Source organism: Acomys russatus, chromosome 19 (assembly GCF_903995435.1).
Source record: "Acomys russatus chromosome 19, mAcoRus1.1, whole genome shotgun sequence".
Lineage (NCBI taxonomy): Eukaryota > Metazoa > Chordata > Mammalia > Rodentia > Muridae > Acomys > Acomys russatus.
In genome coordinates, this window is record NC_067155.1 from 41470019 (window position 1) to 41488893 (window position 18875).

The 18875-nt window shown below is 50.5% G+C and overlaps 1 protein-coding gene across 1 annotated transcript in view; it reads left to right on the plus strand.

Annotated features, from left to right (window-relative positions):
- Hip1 (huntingtin interacting protein 1) overlaps nucleotides 1–18875 on the plus strand; it is a 118100-nt gene that overhangs the window by 51370 nt on the left and 47855 nt on the right. The window contains exons 2-4 of the mRNA XM_051162135.1: nucleotides 14542–14605; nucleotides 16819–16961; nucleotides 18156–18212. Of these exons, the coding sequence (XP_051018092.1) occupies nucleotides 14542–14605; nucleotides 16819–16961; nucleotides 18156–18212 (264 nt within the window). The remainder of the gene's footprint in view (nucleotides 1–14541; nucleotides 14606–16818; nucleotides 16962–18155; nucleotides 18213–18875) is intronic.

Sequence of the window (18875 nt, forward strand, 5' to 3'; positions counted from 1 at the left end):
GTAATAGAAGGTTTGTCTTTCACAGCTCCAGAGGCTGGTTAAGTCCAGGATCACAGAGGCAGCAGATAGAGCATCTGTTAGGGGCCTCTTGTATTTATGGCATTTTCTCATGGCATCCCCAAACATTGGAAAAGAGAGGAAACATGTTTGCTGTGTCTGAAGAGATGGCAGGACCAGGATGCTCTCTAAGCCTCCTTGATCAGGGTTTTTATCCCAACCATGAAGGCAGAGCTCACATGACTTCATTACTTCATGGAAGATCTTGCCTCTTAGTCCTATTCATATAGTTCAAGGCTAGCCTGGGCTACATGAGATGCTGCCTGAAAAAAAAAAGAGAAGGATTTGCAAAGAGTTAAGGAGAGCTAGGTGTACAGAGCAGTGGTACAGAACTATTGTTCAAATTCTAGTACTGAAAAAAAAAACTATATTGTCACAAGAGGTAAACAAAACCTTCAATAAAGGGTCTTTGAGAAACGCTGGTCTAAGCCGTAGCAGGTGCTACTGTTGGAGTAGTGCTCCGCATGTTTGTAAGTATGCCTTTATTTACTTTGTGCACATGTGTTTGGGTGTGCCCAGAATCTAAGTACAACATGGGGGAGTCAGTTCTCTCTTTCCATCATGTCGGTCCCGGGGATCGAACTCATGTCATTAAGGCTTGGTGTCAGTCTCCTTTCCCCACTGAGCCATCTTGCCAGAACTATACTTTAGTAAGATAGTTCTGAGTTGAGCATGTAGCTGGGCTAGCGTGCTTGAAGCCATAGGTTCTATTTCCCAGCACTTGGAAGGTGTATGGTGAGTTCGAGGCTAACCTGAGCTATGGGAGACCTTGTTAGAAACAAGGAGGGCGTGAGGGGAAAAGAGAGAGAGGGCAAAAGGTGAATCTGATGGTGTTACCACCTTGAGCCAATAACCAGGGGTCCAGGTAGGGGTTGCCCTGCCCTGGCCCTTTGGAGCGCTGCCTTGCATCTCACTCCTACCCTTCTCTTGGCTCCTCCTCCCTCCCCTTAAGGAAGTAGCGTTCGTTCTTGTGTTCTTGTGTTCTTGACGGCTTTGCTTTCTGAGGAAGTCAAACCTTAACCCTGAGGCTGATGACATCCACTTCCAAAATTAGCAACTCCCCCCACCCGCCCTCTGCCCCTGCTTACGCCAACACCCTGTGGTCAGAGCAGGGAGGATCCACCCTGCCCCCGGCCTTGTTGGTGTGACATTTCCCGGCCTGCCGAGGGTGACCATATCCTTTACTACTGGTTCGCTTTGTCTCCTGCTTGTGCGTGCGTGTGCGCACGCGTGTGTGTGTGTGTGTGTGTGTGTGTGTGTGTGTGTAGATACGCTGGCACGTGTGTGGAAGCCGGAGGACAGCCTTAGATGACATTTGTTCCTCATCCACCCCATTTCTTTGAGACATGGTCTTTCCCTGGGTTGGAGCTCTGCAAACTGGCTGGCCAGGGAGTCCCAGGTACCCACCACCTCCATTTCCCCGATGTTCAGATCACAAGTGTATGTCACCATCCCATCCTTTTAAATGGATGCTGAGGATTAAACTTGGGACCTCATGGTTTCCCCACTGAGCCATCTCCCCAGCCCTTTTTTTGTATACTCCATCCGCTCCCCCTTTCCTACCCTCTCTCTTGACATATAGGTCTTGAACTCACTGTATAGCTGAGGGTGGCTTTGAACTCCTGGTGCCCCTGCCTCCACCTCTTCAAGGCTGGGATGACAGGCATGTGTGTCAGTACATCCAGGTACATTTTTAATATCAATGAGGCCTGCATTTCTGTTGCCTGGTTATGTTGGGCCCCAAACTGGGGCGTTGGCATTAGGAAGCGTGTTCTCCTCTGGGGAAATGACTGTGCCCTCCTTCCCAGGCGTTCTGGTTTGCTTTCTGTGATGAACACTGTAACCACAAAGCAGCTAGGCCTTTTTTTTTTTTTTTTTAAACAGTCCACCATAGAGGGAAGACAGGAACCCAAGGCAGGAACTTGGAAGCAGGAACTGGAACAAAGGCCACAGAGGAACACTTCTTATTGGCTCGTTCTCCTGGCTTTCTCTTGTTCTTCCTTCTTTTATTTTTAATTTTAAATGTATGGGTGTTTTGGCTATATTTGTGTATGTGTGCCACATCCGTGCTTGCTGCCCAAAGAGAGCCAGGAGGGGGCATTGGATCCCCTGGAACTTGAGTTCGGTGCTGGGAACCGAACTCTGGTGCTCTGGAAGAGCAGCCAGTGCTCTTAACTGCTGAGCCATCCCTCCAGCCCCGCTCCCCCCCCCCCCCCCCCCCCAGTTTACTTTCTTGTAAACCCAGACCCACTTGCCTGGGCCCACCTGCCAACAGTGGGCGGGGCCCTCCCACACCAATCAAGGAAATGCACGCCCACAGCCCAATCTGCTGGAGGCATTTCCTCAGCTGACTGAGGCTCCTTCTTCCCAGGTGATTCTGGTTGAATTATGGTGCAGACGACGAATAACCAGGAAGGATATAGGGAGCATCAGATGGACTTGATGCTCTGTAGAGATCTGGGTTTGAAGTGTGACTGCTGTTCACACGCTGGGCCATCTCAACTTTCGCTGTGACAAACTACCTGGCAAAGGTGCTTCGAAATGAATGGTTTGTTTGCACATCACAGCCCATCTTGGTGTGTGGGGTGGGGTAAGTCAAGGTGGAGCAGCTGGTCAGATGACATCCGCAGTCAGGACGCAGGGATGCGGGTGAGGGGTAGGGAGGTGCTGGTATTCAGCTCCCTTTCTCATTTCTGTTCAGCTGGGAGCCCCAGCTGGTGTGAGCCGCATCCAGGGAGTGTCTTGTCTTCCCACCTTGATTAACCCAATCTATATATTTCCTCACAGACATGCCCGGAACTGTGTTTCATAGTGATTTGTAACCCAGTTGTGACGTTATGTGCCTGGCCTTACTGTAGCTTGTTATGCTTTGTTTGGTGGTGGATCACAGGAGTGGAGGGGAGAGGCTGGGGGAGGGGAGAAAAGGGAAACTGGTCAGGGTGAGGACCCTTGTGCTTCCCTACATCCCTCCCTTCCTCCCGCCCCCTCTCCCCCTCCCCTAGCTTGGTTTCCTCTTTACCAGTGAGGGAGACTGTCCCTGGAAGTTTGCACAGCCCTTACTTTCGGAGCCACCTGTGCCCATCCACTAGACCTGGTGACTCCCAAGTGTGCAAACACATTATGAGTGAAACAAGCCAACTCTGACCCACCACGTCTTTCCAGCTAGGTCCCCTTTGGTCTGCCTCAGGAAAGCAGCAAAAATACTGTTAAGCCCTAGGGAGCCGCATGCAGTTCCCTCCTCCCAGTCTTTCATGGCCTCTAAGAGGGACCATTTAGTCCTTGAAGGGACCCAAGCAACCCCAGTTGCATTGCACACATTAAAGAAATGTGTGGGTGAATGTAGAAAGGACTTGGCACTGCTTCTCCAAGTTTGAAGGAGACCAAAGACTTGGGGTTGCCCCTGCAGACTTACTGAGATTGGGATTACTCCTCATGTTGGGTGAGAGTGGTGTTGAGCTCCATAGTTAGAGGCCACATGGGAGGGCAGCTCTTTTTCTGCGCCTTATGTAACAGATGTGGTTTTGTGTAAATCACACTTCTGTAAATGCAACCCAATTTTAAATGTACTAACGGAGATTGCTATTTAAAGGCATGTGATGCAGTCTCTTTTGTAAGGTGAATAAGTACTCTCTTAGTTTTCGCTCGGTGTCAATTCCTATTTTCCATGAAGAAAAGTTACATTTACTTTAAAAAAAAAAAAAAAAAAAAGGTGGCTCATACTCATCGAGTTTTTTTCTCCCTTGAGACAGGGTTTCTCTGTATAGCCCTGGCTGTCCTGGGCCTCACTCTGTAGACCAGGCTGGCCTCGAACTCACAGAGTTCTGATTAGAGGCTTGCGTCACCACCGCCTGGCTGCTTCCTATCAGTCTTTAGCTGGGGTCTTTCCTCATGTGTGGAATGTTCTTCTGTGGCATGGGGGTACGTGCCTGTAACCCCAGCTAGTCTAGAGGACGAGACAGGGGAATGAAGAGTTCCAGACTGGGCTGGGCTGGGCGTGGCGGCGCACGCCTTTAATCCCAGGACTTGAGGCAGAGGCAAGCAGATTGCTGTGAGTTCGAGGGCCAGCCTGATCTACAAAGTGAGTCTAGGACAGCCAGGGCTACACAGAATTCCAGACTGTGGGGCTGGGAATGTGGTTCAGTTGACAGAGTGCTTGCATGGCTCTGGGCTCAATCTGAAAGGCTGCACTCAACCAAGCATGATGGCGGATGCTAACAATCCCAGCATTCATTCGGGAGGTGGAGGCAACTGGAGGATCAACAGTTTGAGGTCATTCTTGGTTAAGCATAGCAGGTTCCAGGCTAGCCTGAACTACATAGCAGTGTGAAAGCCAGAAAAGAAAAAAAAAAATAAATAAATAAAAGAAAAAATAAAAGAAGGTGTGACATGTGTGGTGTCCCCTGGAGCATAAGCCATAGGCTGACGAGACCCCAGGAGCCTCTGCTTTGTTAACGTTTGTAGAATGTGACTGGTGTGAATGTGGCCATGGAAGGTGACAAGACTGGATGATGTGTATATGGAAGGGTGGGGGCTGGAGTTTAGGCCTCTGGAATGTCCCCTCCCAGCGTGTCACCGTATCGTGATAATACCTTAAATGGGAGCCAACCAGGTCATCCAGCCACTACCTGACTTCCTAAAGAGTAGCCTGCAGAGAATGCCACCTCTGTAGGCATCACACTGGGGTGGGTCTGTGTGAGGGTCTGTTCTTACTAAGGGCAGCAATGCATCCTAGGGGCCTGGCAGATGATATCTGAGCAGCCAGTACAGACTGTTTCCTTGAAGACAAGAAGTCAATTTATTTGGAAGCTGTTTGGGTCTATGTTGTCTTCATTGAGTTCTTGTTCTCGGTTGTCTGACAGGTTTGTCCTTTTGACTCTTGACTGGGTCAAAAATGATCAAACATCTGCTAGTAGGAAAAGTTGAGCTCCTCATTCTTCATGGTGCTGAGGGTGGAACCCTGGGCTTGGCCCATACTAAGCAAATGCTCTCCAGCTGAGTCACACCCTGGCCCCTCATTGGGGGATTTATGGACTTGCTTTACAGCTGAGCCTCACTCCTAGCTGAGCCACACCCCAGCCCCTCACTGGGGGATTCTAGGCAGGTGCTCTACCATTGAGCCACGCCCCAGCCCCTCACTGGGGGATTCTAGGCAGGTACTCTACCACTGAGCCACATACCAGTGCCTCACTGGGGGATTCTAGGCAGGTGCTCTACCACTGAGCCACACCCCAGCCCCTCACTGGGGGATTCTAGGCAGGTGCTCTACCACTGAGCCACGCCCCAGCCCCTCACTGGGGGATTCTAGGCAGGGGCTCTACCACTGAGCCCCACCCCCAGCCCCTCCTGGGGCATTCTAGGCTGGTGCTCTACCACTGAGCCACACCCCAGCCCCTCACTGGGGGATTCTAGGCAGATGCTCTACTGTTGGGCTGTGCTTCCACTCTTAGCATCATCATTCTTGCTATTTTATTGAGAGCTGACTCTGTGTGGGTAGAGATAAGGGTGTGAGGTAGGGGTGCCTGTTGTGGAATTAGAACAGGAGTTAGGAAGGCAGCGGATGTTTGGGAGGGAGAAGTGGCTAGCCTTGGCATTGCTGGGCTTGCAGCAAGTACTTCCTGCCTCACTCACGGGACACACGGTCACTGGTGAATCAGCTCTCTGAGGGATGGAGTTAGATCCCGAGAGCTTCCTGTGCCACCCCTCTCAGCCCTCTACCTACTTTGTTTTGTGGATTGTTGGTGTGAAGGTGCTGTGGGGTCTTCCCGGAGGAGAGAGAAATGAAGTTCCCACCAGCCGTGGAAATGGGGTGTGGCAGAGGCCGAGAAGAGGGGGGAGGGCAGTTGGGAGGACAGGGTGGTTTGAGGGCAGACACAACCCAGCCCTGTCCATCTGGAACGACTTCTGCAGAAGCCCAGGCAAGGGTTACGGTCAGCAGTGTGGAAATCGTTATCTCAGGCTGTGCCTCACTCATCTGCCGTTGTCACCAAATCCCTGACACAGAGCTTAAGCCTCAATGGTCCGTTTTGGCTCACGGTTTTGAGAAGACACGGTCCACCTTGATGGGAAAGCGTAGCTGAGTTCACAACGGCAGGAATTGTGGTCAGGACCCTTCCTCTCAGTGTGGACCACGGAACAGAGAGATCAGATTGAAAGTGAAGCTGGGCTATACAACCTCAAGGTTATGACGCCCAACACCCAGGGACCACTTCCTCCAGGAAGACCTCGTCTCCCCGCATTCAACAGATTGGCTTCGGGAAGGAAGATGGTTCCTTTTCTGTTGCTGTTTAAAAAAAAAAAATTTTTTTTTAAAGAATGGTAACTTAAAGGAGAAAGGGTTTATTCCAGCACACGCCATCATGGTAGGGAAGGCATGACTGACAGGAACAGAATCCCGCTGCTGAGACATAATGGTTCAAGGCTGCCCCCCACCCTCAAAGAGATTCTGCCTCCTGAGGGTCCCAACCTTCCCAAACAGTGCCACCAGCTGGGGACCAGTGTTTTTGCACATAAGCCCCATGGGGCATATTTTTTCACAGCATAGCAGACTGAGTGGGGCCACCCGCAGAAGGACTTGGGGACGGTAGTGAGTGTAAAGATGATGGAGAAATTGCAGGGCCTCGTCCAGGCAGATAGCCCAATGAGTGATGCTGTCAAGAGGATCTGGAATGACCTGGAAGGCCAGCTCCCGGGCCTGTGTATGAGGTCTGGAGTGTCTAGAGTAGATGGATTGCAGTAGGGGGAGACCCACCCTGAATGTACGTGGCGCCAACCCCACGAGGCCATTCAGAAGCACGCTACATACGTAGGGTCACCACTAGCTCACGCCGGCTTTCCATTCATGCCTAGCTTGACTCCTGTTTGTCCCTGCTTGGGGTTTACTGAGTATTTTCTGTCAGACAGAAGCAAGCAAGAGAAACAGAAAAGCAGGAAGGGGAAGAGGAAAAGAAAAATGGAAAAGGAAATGGAAGCAGGGGAGAGGAAACACAAACAATTAGAAGCGTGAGGCACAAACACTTTGGTTTTTTCTTTTTTCTTTTCTTTCTTTTTCCTTTTTTGTTTTTGTTTTTCAAGACAGGGTTTCTCTGTGTAGCCTTGACTGTCCTGGACTCTCTTTGTATACCAAGTTGCCCTCAAACAACTCACAGCAATTTGCCTGCCTCTGCCTGGGCAGAGATTAATCCCTGTGCTGGGATTACAGGTGTATGCCACCATACCCAGCTTTCTCTTCTTTTCTTTTCTTTGTATGGTATTTTGCCTGCATTCACTTCTGTTCACCGTGTGTGTGTGTGGTTGCCTCCTGAAGAGACCAGAAGAAGGCACTGGATCCCGTGGAACTGAAGTTTTGGACAGCTGTGAGCCACTATGTAGGTGCTGGGAGTCAAACCTCGGTCTTCTGGAAGAGCAGCCAGGCTCTTGACTACTGAGCCATCTTTTGAGCCCCTCTTTTTATTTTTATGTAATATGAGAATTGAACTGAGGGTCTACTGCATGCAAAACAGGTACTGAGCCAGCCCCCAGGTGATTCTAGATGGGTACTCTGTTTCTGGGCTATGACTCCCAGCCCCTCACTGGGGGATTCTAGGCAGGGGCTCTACCACTGAGCCACACCCCAGCCCCTCACTGGGGGATTCTAGGCAGGTGCTCTACCACTGAGCCACACCCCAGCCCCTCACTGGGGGATTCTAGACAGGTGCTTTACCACTGAGCTACAGCAGTAACTCCTTTTTAAATTTTTAAACATTTCTTGTACTTTGTCTTCTGTGTCTTCCCTGCCCCTTCCCTTCCCTTTTCTTTTCTTCCTTCCCTTTCTTTCTTTCTTCTTTCTTTCTTGCCTTCCTCAGCAGTTGGTCTTCCTCTGGCCCCTTGCCTCAGAGCTACATCTTGCTTCAGGGCACATCCTCTCTGCTTACTCCTGCTATGGAGCCTTGGCAAGCTAGCCTGGCCTTGGTAGCTCCTAAGGCTGGGCTGCCGCCCAGAGCTGTGCGCGTGCCTGAACAATGCCCTGTCAGCCCCGCAAGCCTGCCCAGGCTGCACTGCCCTCTCCAGTAGCAAGGTCCAGAAACTTCCCGTTGGTCACATCCAGGATAGTCTGCCTGCCTGTAAATACGGAGGACCGGAGAGGGAGGAAGAGAACTTGAGAGAAAGCCTCCCTTCCTGCGGTGCCCGCTGATAATTGGCTCTCGGGGACCAGCTGGGGACACAAGGGCCAGCTGGGCCAGGAAGTGTGGGACAATGCGGTTCTTTCAGGAGAACCACTGCTGGCCTTAGGTCCCGTGTGACTCCAGTGGAGTAAAGAGAACAGCGTGTTCCCAAAGGATGTTCTCGACCCTAGACCCCCCTCCAGAGGTGAGACCCAGAGCCCCCCAACTTCCACCCTCTCTGCCCTGGGAGCACCACCACCACCACCCCCTGCTCGCACTGGCATCTGCCTGCAGGGGGGAAAAAAAAAAAACAGCCATCCAGACCAAATGGTTTCCCTCAGTGCCCGGGCAGCGACGGAGTGCTGTGGGGGAGCAGTAAGGCCTGGGGATTCCATCCCGTCCTGTTTCAGAAGGTGTGGGGCCAGATAGAAGGAGAAACCAGAGCCTACGCTGTGTGTGTGTGTGTGTGTGTGTGTGTGTGTGTGTGTGTGTGTTTGTGTGTTGTATGTTCATGTGTGATGTATAGATGTGCTTGTGGAGGGGTGTGTGTGTGTGTGTATGTGTGTGTGTCTGTGTGTAGGCCAGAGGTCAATTTCTAATGCCTTCTTTGGTTGCTCGCCATCCTGTCTTTTCAGACTTTCACTGAATCTGGAGCTCATCTGACCTGTGAGCTCCATGGATATGCCTGTCTCTGCCTCTGTGTTGTGTTTCCTCGAAGGGGTTATGAAGTTAGGAGGTACCTGCCACATCTGGATTTTATGCGGGTGCTGGGGATTCAACCTGGGGTTCATGCTTGCATGGCATCTTCCTCAGCCCCTCCCCCCTTTCTTTTTCAAGACATGGTTTCCCTGTGTAGCCCTCACTGTTCTGGACCTGGCTTTGTAGACCAGGCTGGCCTTGAACTCACAGAATTCTGCCTACCTCTGCCTCCTGAGTGGTAGGATCAAAGGTGTGTGCCACCACACCTAGCTGTCCTTGGGTGTGTTGCTGTTTCCCTGGCATGTATGTCTGTGTGAGGGTGTCGGGTTCCCTGGAACTGTGGTACAGACATAGGTGCTGGGAATTGAACTCACGTCCTCTGGAAGAGCAGTCAGTGCTCTTAACCACTATGCCATCTCTCCAGTCCCTCTTTAAGTCTTTTAAATGACCCCCCTTTTTTTTTAATATGAAGAGGTGGGAGGCATGCGTGTGGAGTTCAGAGGACAGTTTGCAGCAGTCTGCTCTGTGGGCTCTGTGGATTGGACCCAGGTTGCCAGGCTTAGCAACAAGCACTTTTTCCTCCCGAGCCTTCACACCAGCCCCGAAACGTAGTCTTCGTGATATGGGTAGACATAGGAGCATGTGTGAGGTAGGATGGGACATGAGGGTGTCATCTGGGCAAACTGGTCCTAATGGGACATCTGCCTCAGAACCATAAAAGTGACTGGTATCCTGAGGGCTCTGGGTGAACCCAGAGCTGCCCCCACCCATGATAGTATTGCCTAGCATGGCCTTGAACTCACTCTGTAGCCCAGGCGGGCCTTGAACGTAGCACCCCCATGCTTCAGCTGGGATTACAGGCCAGCAAGCTCCATGCCTGGCCACATCATAGCTTATTGTAAAGAGACCGGTCTCAGCCGGACGTGGTGGCACCTATCTGTTAATCCTAGCACCAGGAACACTGATGCTGGAGGAGTGTGCGTTCAAGGTCAGCCTGGACTAGTGAGATCCTGTCTCAAAACTGGGGGAGGGGGGAACGCTGGGGATACGGCACAGTTGGTGGATCACTTGCCTAGTATGCGTGAGGGCTGTGGGTTCCAGCCTAGCACCAGCTAACACAGGGCATGGTGGTGCATGGTGGTGGGTTATCCTAGCCCTTAGGAGGTGGAGGCAGATCAGAAGGTCAAAGTCATCCTCTGCTGCATAGTGAGTTCAAGGCCAGCCTGGGACAAAGGAGACTGTGTCCCAACAAAATCGAAAACTGGAGAATGTTGAAGCTGAGACCTGCCTTGGGCCTCAGAGCCCGAGTGGCCGTGTTGGTTGCAGAAGCTGAGCTGTAGCCAAGAACCATGGCCAGGCCTCTGATTCATAAGCTCCTCCACTGGTGAATATTGCCGGGAGGGTGTCAGGTACACTTGCAACACTGAACGAGCTCTTGTGAGTACACACACACATGCGTGCGTGCACCCTAGCTACAGGAGCAGATATGGGGTAACATCTAGGTCAGGTAGGCTTACAAGTGCCCCAAGTGGTTCGTATTTTCATTTTACATTTACTTACTGTGTGTGTGTGTGTGTGTGTGTGTGTGTGTGTGTGAGAGAGAGAGAGAGAGAGAGAGAGAGAGAGAGAGAGAGAGAGAGAGAAAGCAGGAGTGATATATTTGTGTATATGTGTGATGGTCGGAGGTCAGTTTTTTTTTTTTTTAAGATTTATTCATTATGTATTATGTTCTGCCAGCATGTAAAACCTGCAGGCCAGAAGAGGACACCATGTCTCATTATAGATGGTTGTGAGCCACCATGTGGTTGCTGGGAATTGAACTCAGGACCTTGGGATGAGCAGCTAGTGAGTGCTCTTAACCTCTGAGCCGTCTCTCCAGCCCTGGAGGTCAGTTTTTAGGAGTCAGTTCTCTCCTACCATGCAGGTCGAGGGGATTAGTGGTAGCACGTTTAACCCACGGAGCCATCTTGCTGGTTTGGGAGTTAGTATCTATTGTCAACTCGGCAGGACCTAGGACCAGCAGAGACCAGTCCTTGCACCTGTCTGTGAGGGAGTTTCTGGGCTGAGTTAATTTAGATGGGACAGCAGCATCCTATTGGCCTGAATCAAAAGAAGTAAGCTGAGCAGCAGCATCTGTGTCTCTCTGCTTCCCGCCTGTGAATGCCATGTGACCAGCCGCCTCGTGCTCCTGCCTCTAAAGCCTTCCTCGCCATGATGGACTGTGAGCCCTCAGACTGTGAGCTATCATTGGCCCTTTTCCCCTTATGTTGCTTCTGTTAAGTATTTGTCTCAGGAATAAGAAACTCAACTAAAACATGGTAGTGGTAGACTGGGTCCTTCTCAGTTGTGCTGACCCCAGCCTTGGAGGCAGCAACCCCTTAATTACAACGCTAGTAACACCTCGTCTGCAGCAAGCACCGGTCACACTGTCCTTATATCTGTGAGCCTTTCCCACACAGCGGCGACCTTATCTGGCTTTAACCTGTCAATCTTTCTCACCATCAAGACGAGAGGTGATTGACAGGTGACGTGACCTAGATTCTGCCACCGATTTGCTCCAGGGAATGAGGGGTCAATGGTTGGTGGTAGCTGAGCAGAAAAAGATTGCGACTGCAAGAAGAAACCCCCACACAGCTTTTTAGTTTTATTTGTTTTGAGGCAGGGTCCCATGTAGCCCAGGCTGGCCTTGAGTGTCCTAAGGAGCTGAGGATGCCTCTGAAGAAGATCAAGGAATCCTCCTGCCTCTACCTCCAAAGTATTAGGATTATAGATAGGCCACCAGGTACCACGGCATCACCTGCTTTTGAAAGTGGAGATTTAGGGTGCTGGGGTATAGCGCAGTTAAAAGAGCCCACTACACATGAAGTTTGGGGTCCCAGCACCATTATAAATCAGGACTGGAAACACTCAGGAGGTACAAGCAGGAGGATCAGAAGTTCAAGGTCATTCCTGGCTGTATTAACCAAGTTGGAAGCAGGACAGTCCAAGATGTATGTATGTATGTGTGTGTGAAAGGTTTAAAAAATAAATTAGAAGGCGGGAGGTGGTGGCGCATGCCTTTAATCCCAGCATTCGGGAGGCAGAGGCAGGTGGATTGCTGTGAATTTGAGGCTGGCCTGGTCTACAAAGTGAGTCCAGGGCATCCAAGGCTACACAGAGAAACCCTGTCTCGAACCCCCACCCTACCAAAAAAAAAAAAAATTAGAAAAGCAAAATTCTTAAAAAAGATGTTTATGTGTATGGCTGCTTTGCGTGTATGTCTGGGCTTTGTGTATGTACTTGGTACCCACAGAGACAGAAAGGGGCATCGGATCCCCTGGAGCTAGAATTACAGGTGGTTGCAAGACACTGAGTGGATGCTGGGAATTGAACCTGGGTCCACCGTAAGAACAGCCAGCACTCTTAACCACTGAGCCATCTCTCTAGCTCCAAACACAACATTTTCACTATATATTCTTGCTCCTGAGAACCTGCTCCTTAGATATAAAAACATCAGTTAATATGACTGTGTGGTGCTAGGCCTGGTGGTGCATGCCCGCGATCCCACTTACTCTAGGAAACTGAGATGGGGTGGCGGGGGAGCTGGAAAGGTCTTAGGTCAATAGCTGTCTGGGGTGCAGCATTTGTTCATGGCCTGCCTAAGCAACTTAGTGAGACTTTGCCTCAAAAATCTAAAAGTAAGTGCTGGGCGGTGGTGGGGTGGTAGCACAGGCCTTTAATCCCAGCGCTTGGGAGGCAGAGGCAGGCTCATCTAAAAGTAAAACAAAGAGGGTACAGTCCACCCACACAATGAGTGAAATAAATAAATGTAATTTAAAAAAAAAAAAAAAAACTTTTTAGAAAAGACAAACAGGGCTGGAGAGATGGCTCAGAGGTTAAGCGCACTGACTGCTCTTCCAGAGATCCTGAGTTCAATTCCCAGCAACCACGTGGTGGCTCACACCCATCTACAATGTGATCTGATGCCCTCTTCTGGCCTGCAGGTGTATATGCAGGCAGAGCACTGTATATATAATAAAACTTTAGGAAAAAAAGAAAAGACAAACAACAATGGCTTGGGAGGTGGCTTGACGGCTAAGAGCATGAACTGTTCTCTTTTTTGTTTTGTTTTGTTTTGTTTTGTTTTGTTTTTGTTTTTCGAGACAGGGTCTCTCTGTGTAGCCTTGGCCATCCTGGACTCACTTTGTAGACCAGGCTGGCCTCGAACTCACAGCGATTCGCCTGCCTCTGCCTCCCGAGTGCTGGGATTAAAGGCGTGCGCCACCACCGCCCGGCTGCGAACTGTTCTTTTTTAAAAAGATTTATTTATTTAATATTATGTATATAGTGTTCTGCCTGCATGTACACCTGCAGAAGAGATTACTAGATGGTTGTGAGCCACCATGTGGTTGCTGGGAATTGAACTCAGGACCTCTGGAAGAGCAGTCAGTGCTCTTAACCACTGACCCATCTCTCCATCCCCCATAAGTACTGTTCTTGTAGAGTACTTGAGTTCAGTTCCCAGTGCTCACATCAGGTGGCTCAAACTCTGATCCCAACACCCCTGACCTCTTTCAGCACCTGCATCTCGTGTGCACATACCTACAATCAGACATGCACATACATGTAATTTTTAAAAAAAAAAAAAGAATAAATCTTTTTAAAAATGTTAACAGCTGGACGTGATGATGCACACACCTTTAATCCCAGCACTCCAGGAGGCAGAGGCCGACAGATCGCTGTGAGTTCGAGGTCAGCCTGGTCTACAAAGTGAGTCCAGGACAGTCAAGACTACACAGAGAAACCCTGTCTTGAAAAACCAAAACAACAAAATAGCCTAGATGCTATGATACCGTTTAGCATTTATGCACATTGCTAACGTGTTTATGTTCAAATTAACAAGAGAGTCGTGATTTTCGAAATCAACGGGGAAGGAATAATTTTATGTTGTTTTGTGTGATTAAGGAAGGAAAGGTGGTTTGCCCTCAAGCTGGAAGACCCCAAGAGTGGATGGAGGCCTAAGGAAACCCTATGGACATTTTGTTTTGTGTATTATTTGGGGGAGAAGTACTTGCCACAGATCTTGTGTGAGGGTCAGGGGACACCTTTATGGATTGGGCTGTCCCATTCCATCATCATGGGGGTCCTGGGAATGGCATTCCAGTTGTCAGCACCTTTACTTGTCACAGCCCCTCCCTGGGTGGAAAGGTTTACAAGCGGCAGAGGGGTGGCGGGTCTCAGGCCACAGCGGCTCCCTGACATCAGCGTCTCTTCCTCTTGTACTCTGAGGAATAATGTTTCCCTGGGGATGAAGAAGCCTTCCTTTGTGTGGCCCCTTAATTACCATGCCGTTGTGCCAAGCCAGCGCGTAGCAGGCGGGTGCAGCAGCTGGGCACAGCCAATGCCAGGCAGCAAAGCGCGCTCCCTTGGGACAGCTGGTCTGGGAGTGCTGCCCACCTCTGCACTGCCCCCCCCACCACCACTCCAATCCAGAGGGTCTAGAGCCCTGAGACCATCCAGGACCCTTAGCAACACAGAGGGTCATTGGAGGAGGGGGATGGGCGTGGGAGGGAGGAGGAAGGGGCGGGAAGTTGGGAGGGTCTCAGTCCCTCTTAAAGGCTTATTTATTTCATCCCTTTCCCCCTCCCCCATCTTGTTTTTGCAGACCGTCAGCGTCAATAAGGCCATTAATACGCAGGAAGTGGCCGTGAAGGAAAAACATGCCAGGAATATCCTTTTGGACTGGATCCTTGGGAGGCCGACCCTGGAAGGGGGTCAAATGGTGGGAACTGAGGTCAGGGGGAGGCTTATTGCACAGCAACAGGAAGAGTAACCCTTGCCAGCCACAGGAACCTGTGGATAGAAGCCACTTCTGGTATAGCTGCAGACCCAGAGAGCACAAGCCCCAGGTACCCCAGCATGGCAGTGTCCGGGGGTCCTGGGAGCCCATCCAGCCCAGGCCTTTTCTAGTTATTTAGTTAGATAAATTTATTTTAAGACTGAGCCTCATGTAGCCCAGGCTGGCCTCAGATTCACAATGTAGCTAAGGATAACCTTGAACTCCTGACTTCCCGAGTGCTGGGATTATAGGCAGGTACCACCACGCTCAGGTTTTATGCAATATTGGGGTGAAACCTGGTCGGGGTGGGGTTCATGCATACTATGCAAATTGTTCACCAACTGGGCTATGTTTAGTGTTCTTATTTGCTTATTTATTGTATGCATTATGGTTATGGTGTTTTGCCTGCATATATGACTAATGCACCACATGCCTGGAGTCTACATGTTGGCTAGAAGAGGGCATTGGATCCTCTGGAACTGGAGTTACAGACAGCTGTGAGCTGTTATGTGGGTGCTAGGAATGGAACCAGAATCCTAGAACAACAGCTGGTGCTCTTAACCACTGAACCATCTCTCCAGCCTCCATTGGTTTTTTTTTTTTTGGTTCTGTTTTTGTTTTTGTTTTTGTTTTTCCAAGACATGGTTTCTCTGTGTAGCCTTGGCTGTCCTGAACTCGCTTTGTAGACCAGCCTGGCCTCAAACTCACAGTGATCCACCTGCCTCTGCCGTCCGAGTGCTGGGATTAAAGGCGTGCGCCGCCACTGCCTGACTAGCCTCCATTGTTTATTGATACGTTTCAATGGTGGTGGTTTTAAGACAAGGCTTCATTGTGTCTTCCAGGATGGCCCCCAGGTTGAGATTCTCTCGCCTCAAGGTCCCACTGGGATTGTAGGTGTATGTCACCAGGTCCAGCTAATACCCTCCCTTTAAAAACATCTAAGAAAGCTTTCCGGGCTGGCTCAGCACACAGAGGCCTGTGCCTTGTGAGTCAAGCCTGAACCCACAGTGAAAGAAAGATGCTCAAGGTTGTCCTCCCAACATCCACCCATGTGCCACAGCATGCTCCCCTGACACGCACACAGGCATGGCACACACGTGAACAGTGATTGAAATCAAAACAAAAGGGAAAGAGGAGCTAACTGGGCAGTGGTGGCGCACACCTTAATTCCCAGCACTCAGGAGGCAGAAGCAGGTGGATCTCTGTGAGCTCCAGGCCAACCTGGTCTACAGAGCGAGTCCTAGGACAGCCAGGGGCTACTCAGAGAAACCCTGCCCCGACAGCAAAACCAACCAACCAAACAAGAAAGTGAAAGAGGAAACCTCATGTGAAAAATGTTGGCAGTGGTCCCAAGAGTCCATCCCACATCTGGCTGACCCAGAGATGATAAGCCAAGACCAACCCTGGTCCCAGGGCCACATGTACAGATTACAAAGGGATTCACCCTCTCAAGACACTTCCGTTTCTGGGGACCATGGCACATGCCTGCAATCTCAGCCACTGGAAGGAAACAGCAGGGTGAGTGCTATGAGTCAGAGGCCAGCCTGGGCTACAGAGTGATGCTGTCTCATTGATACCAAAAGACAGGGCAGGGGTCTGGGGATGTGGCTCAGATGGCAGAGCTCTTGCTTAACATGCACAGAGCCCTCCGTCCCCGCCCAAGCATCATGTAAATCTGTAATCTCAGAAGTCTGGAGGTGGAGACAGGAGGGTCAAAAGTTAACAGACTTAAGTTTCAGGATAGCCTGGGCTACTTAAATGTTGAACCTGTCTCAAAAAGATATGTGATGGAGGCCAGTGAGATGGCTCAGCAGATATAAAGGAGCTTGCCGCCAAGCCTGAAGACCTGAGTTCAATCCTTGAGACCCCAAGTGGAACTGATTCCAACAAGTTGCCCTCTGACTTCTATGCATGTACCTGGGCAGATGGCAATTCTATTTTAGAGGAAACTTATAAAATAGGGGACGAGGTATTTTATTCCCTCCTCCTCCAAGCTGCCAGGGCAAAGCTGTAGAACCCAGGCGGTAGGGGTCTTAGCAGTGAGCAGTGTCCCTGCTCCATAACCTCATCCAGGAAGCCTTTTTTTTCCCTGACTCCCCTCACCATGCATTCTGGGCACCCACCATGAGAAAGGGGCACAGACCTTTTGGTCTGTGGTCAACCGACTGCCTCTCTCCAGCAACGCCATGCTGTGCTGGAAGTTCTGCCACGTATTCCACAAACTCCTCCGAGATGGACATCCAAACGTGAGTTCCTGGGGCTGCAGGGGAGGACAGTGGCACACGTGGGGACAGTGAAGCCCAATTTCTGCTCCTGCCAGTGAGCAGAGGCAGGAATCGAAGCTTTAAAGATAAGTTTGTGTGTGTGCGCGCGCGTGCGTGCGCGCGCCACATGTGTCCAGGTGTCTGACAGGGCCACAAGAGGGCGCCAGATCCCCTGGAGCTGGCAATAGCAGGATGTTGTGAGCCACTCAGTGTGGATGTGAGGAAAAGAACTCGGGTTTTCTATAGGACCCACGATCTATCTCTTCGACCCCGGGAACTGAATCTTTGAAACTATTTTATTCAAGAGAGCCAGCAGTTGGAGAAGATCGTGTCTTCTGGCTCATCGTAAACCAGCAGATTAGAGAGAAGGGGGTGGAGTCCAAGGCTGTCGATCATTTCAGGATTCAGCCTTGCCCCTTTGGTCAGTCGCCCAGCCGTGTTTCTGATCATAAAGTCCTACTTGCGATATCCCTGCCTCTCTCATCAGACCTTGCACTCTTCCCTCGCTCTGTGGATGTCTGGGCTGAAATATTCCTTGAAATACTTTGTCAAGTTAGTGTCACTGGGGACAAACCGTGGCTGGGTGAAGCCGGTAACGTTGTTCACGCATTGATTACTTCTAACAATATGGCGTACAAGTGTCTTTGTGATACAGAGTAGAGAAGTGCCCCGCCCCACTTCATCCCTACCATCCTCTGTCAAAAGCTGTTGTCATCCCAGCGCGATAGTTCCCCGGAAACCAAGATGGAAGGAGAGAACTGAAAATTGCCCACTAATCTCCATTCGTGTTCTGTGGCACCTGTACCATATACACACATGTGTGAGCACACATTCACACACGATGCAAAAAAATAAAAATAAAAAAGAGAGTGCCGGGCGTTGTGGCGCGCTTTTAATCCCAGCACTCGGGAGGCAGAGGCAGGCAGATTGCTGTGAGTTCAAGGCCAGCCTGGTCTACAAAACGAGTCCAGGACAGCCAAGGCTAACACAGACCCTGTCTCGAAAAACCAAAATAAATAAATAAAAAAATAAAAATAAAAAAGAGGCTGCTGTCTGCTGCCACACCCCTTGCCTTTGATTTCCCATGGGCAGTGGGCACCTTCCCCACCCCAGGCTCAGGTAGCAGGTTCTCTGCTCACCCCTGTCTCCTCTTACGGCTCTTCTCTTATTTTCTAGGTGCTAAAAGATTCTCTGAGATACAAAAATGAATTAAGCGACATGAGCAGGATGTGGGTGAGTGTGGAGATGTACCTGGGGACCCCCGTTCCTCTTCTCCAGACACAGAGTACGGCATATACCCATTTCTCTCCTGCCTTCTGGTTTGGTTTGATTGAGACAACGTCTCATGAAGCCCAGGCTAGCCTCAAGCTCACTGTGTAGCTGAGGTTGACCTAGAACTCATGATCTTCCTGTCTACCTTTCCTGTGTGCTGGTGTTACAGCTATGCCTGGCCAAGTCCAGTTTACGTAATGGGGTAGGGCACGCACTCTGCCAACTGCGTCACACCCCCAGCCCATCTCTTCCCCACTACAGTTTCTCTGTGTAGCCTTGGCTGTCCTGGAACTACTCTGTAGACCAGGCTGGCCTCGAACTCACAGCGACCTCCCTGCCTCTGCCTCCCGAGCGCTGGGATTAAAGGCGTGCATGACCACGCCTGGCTGCAGCCCATCTCTTGTTGCATGCCTCTGCACGCACTACCTTGTCCCCAGAAGCTACAGGGAAGTTCTGGTTCCCCGGAGCCTGTCCTGACAACAGAGCTCCATATCTTGGAGTTAGGGTCCCTCACACGGACTTGCCACTATACTTGAGCCCATTGTGGTCACAATACATTTCAGTTTTAAATTTTATTTTTATTTAATGTGCATTGGTGTTATGCCTGCATGTATGTCTGTGTGA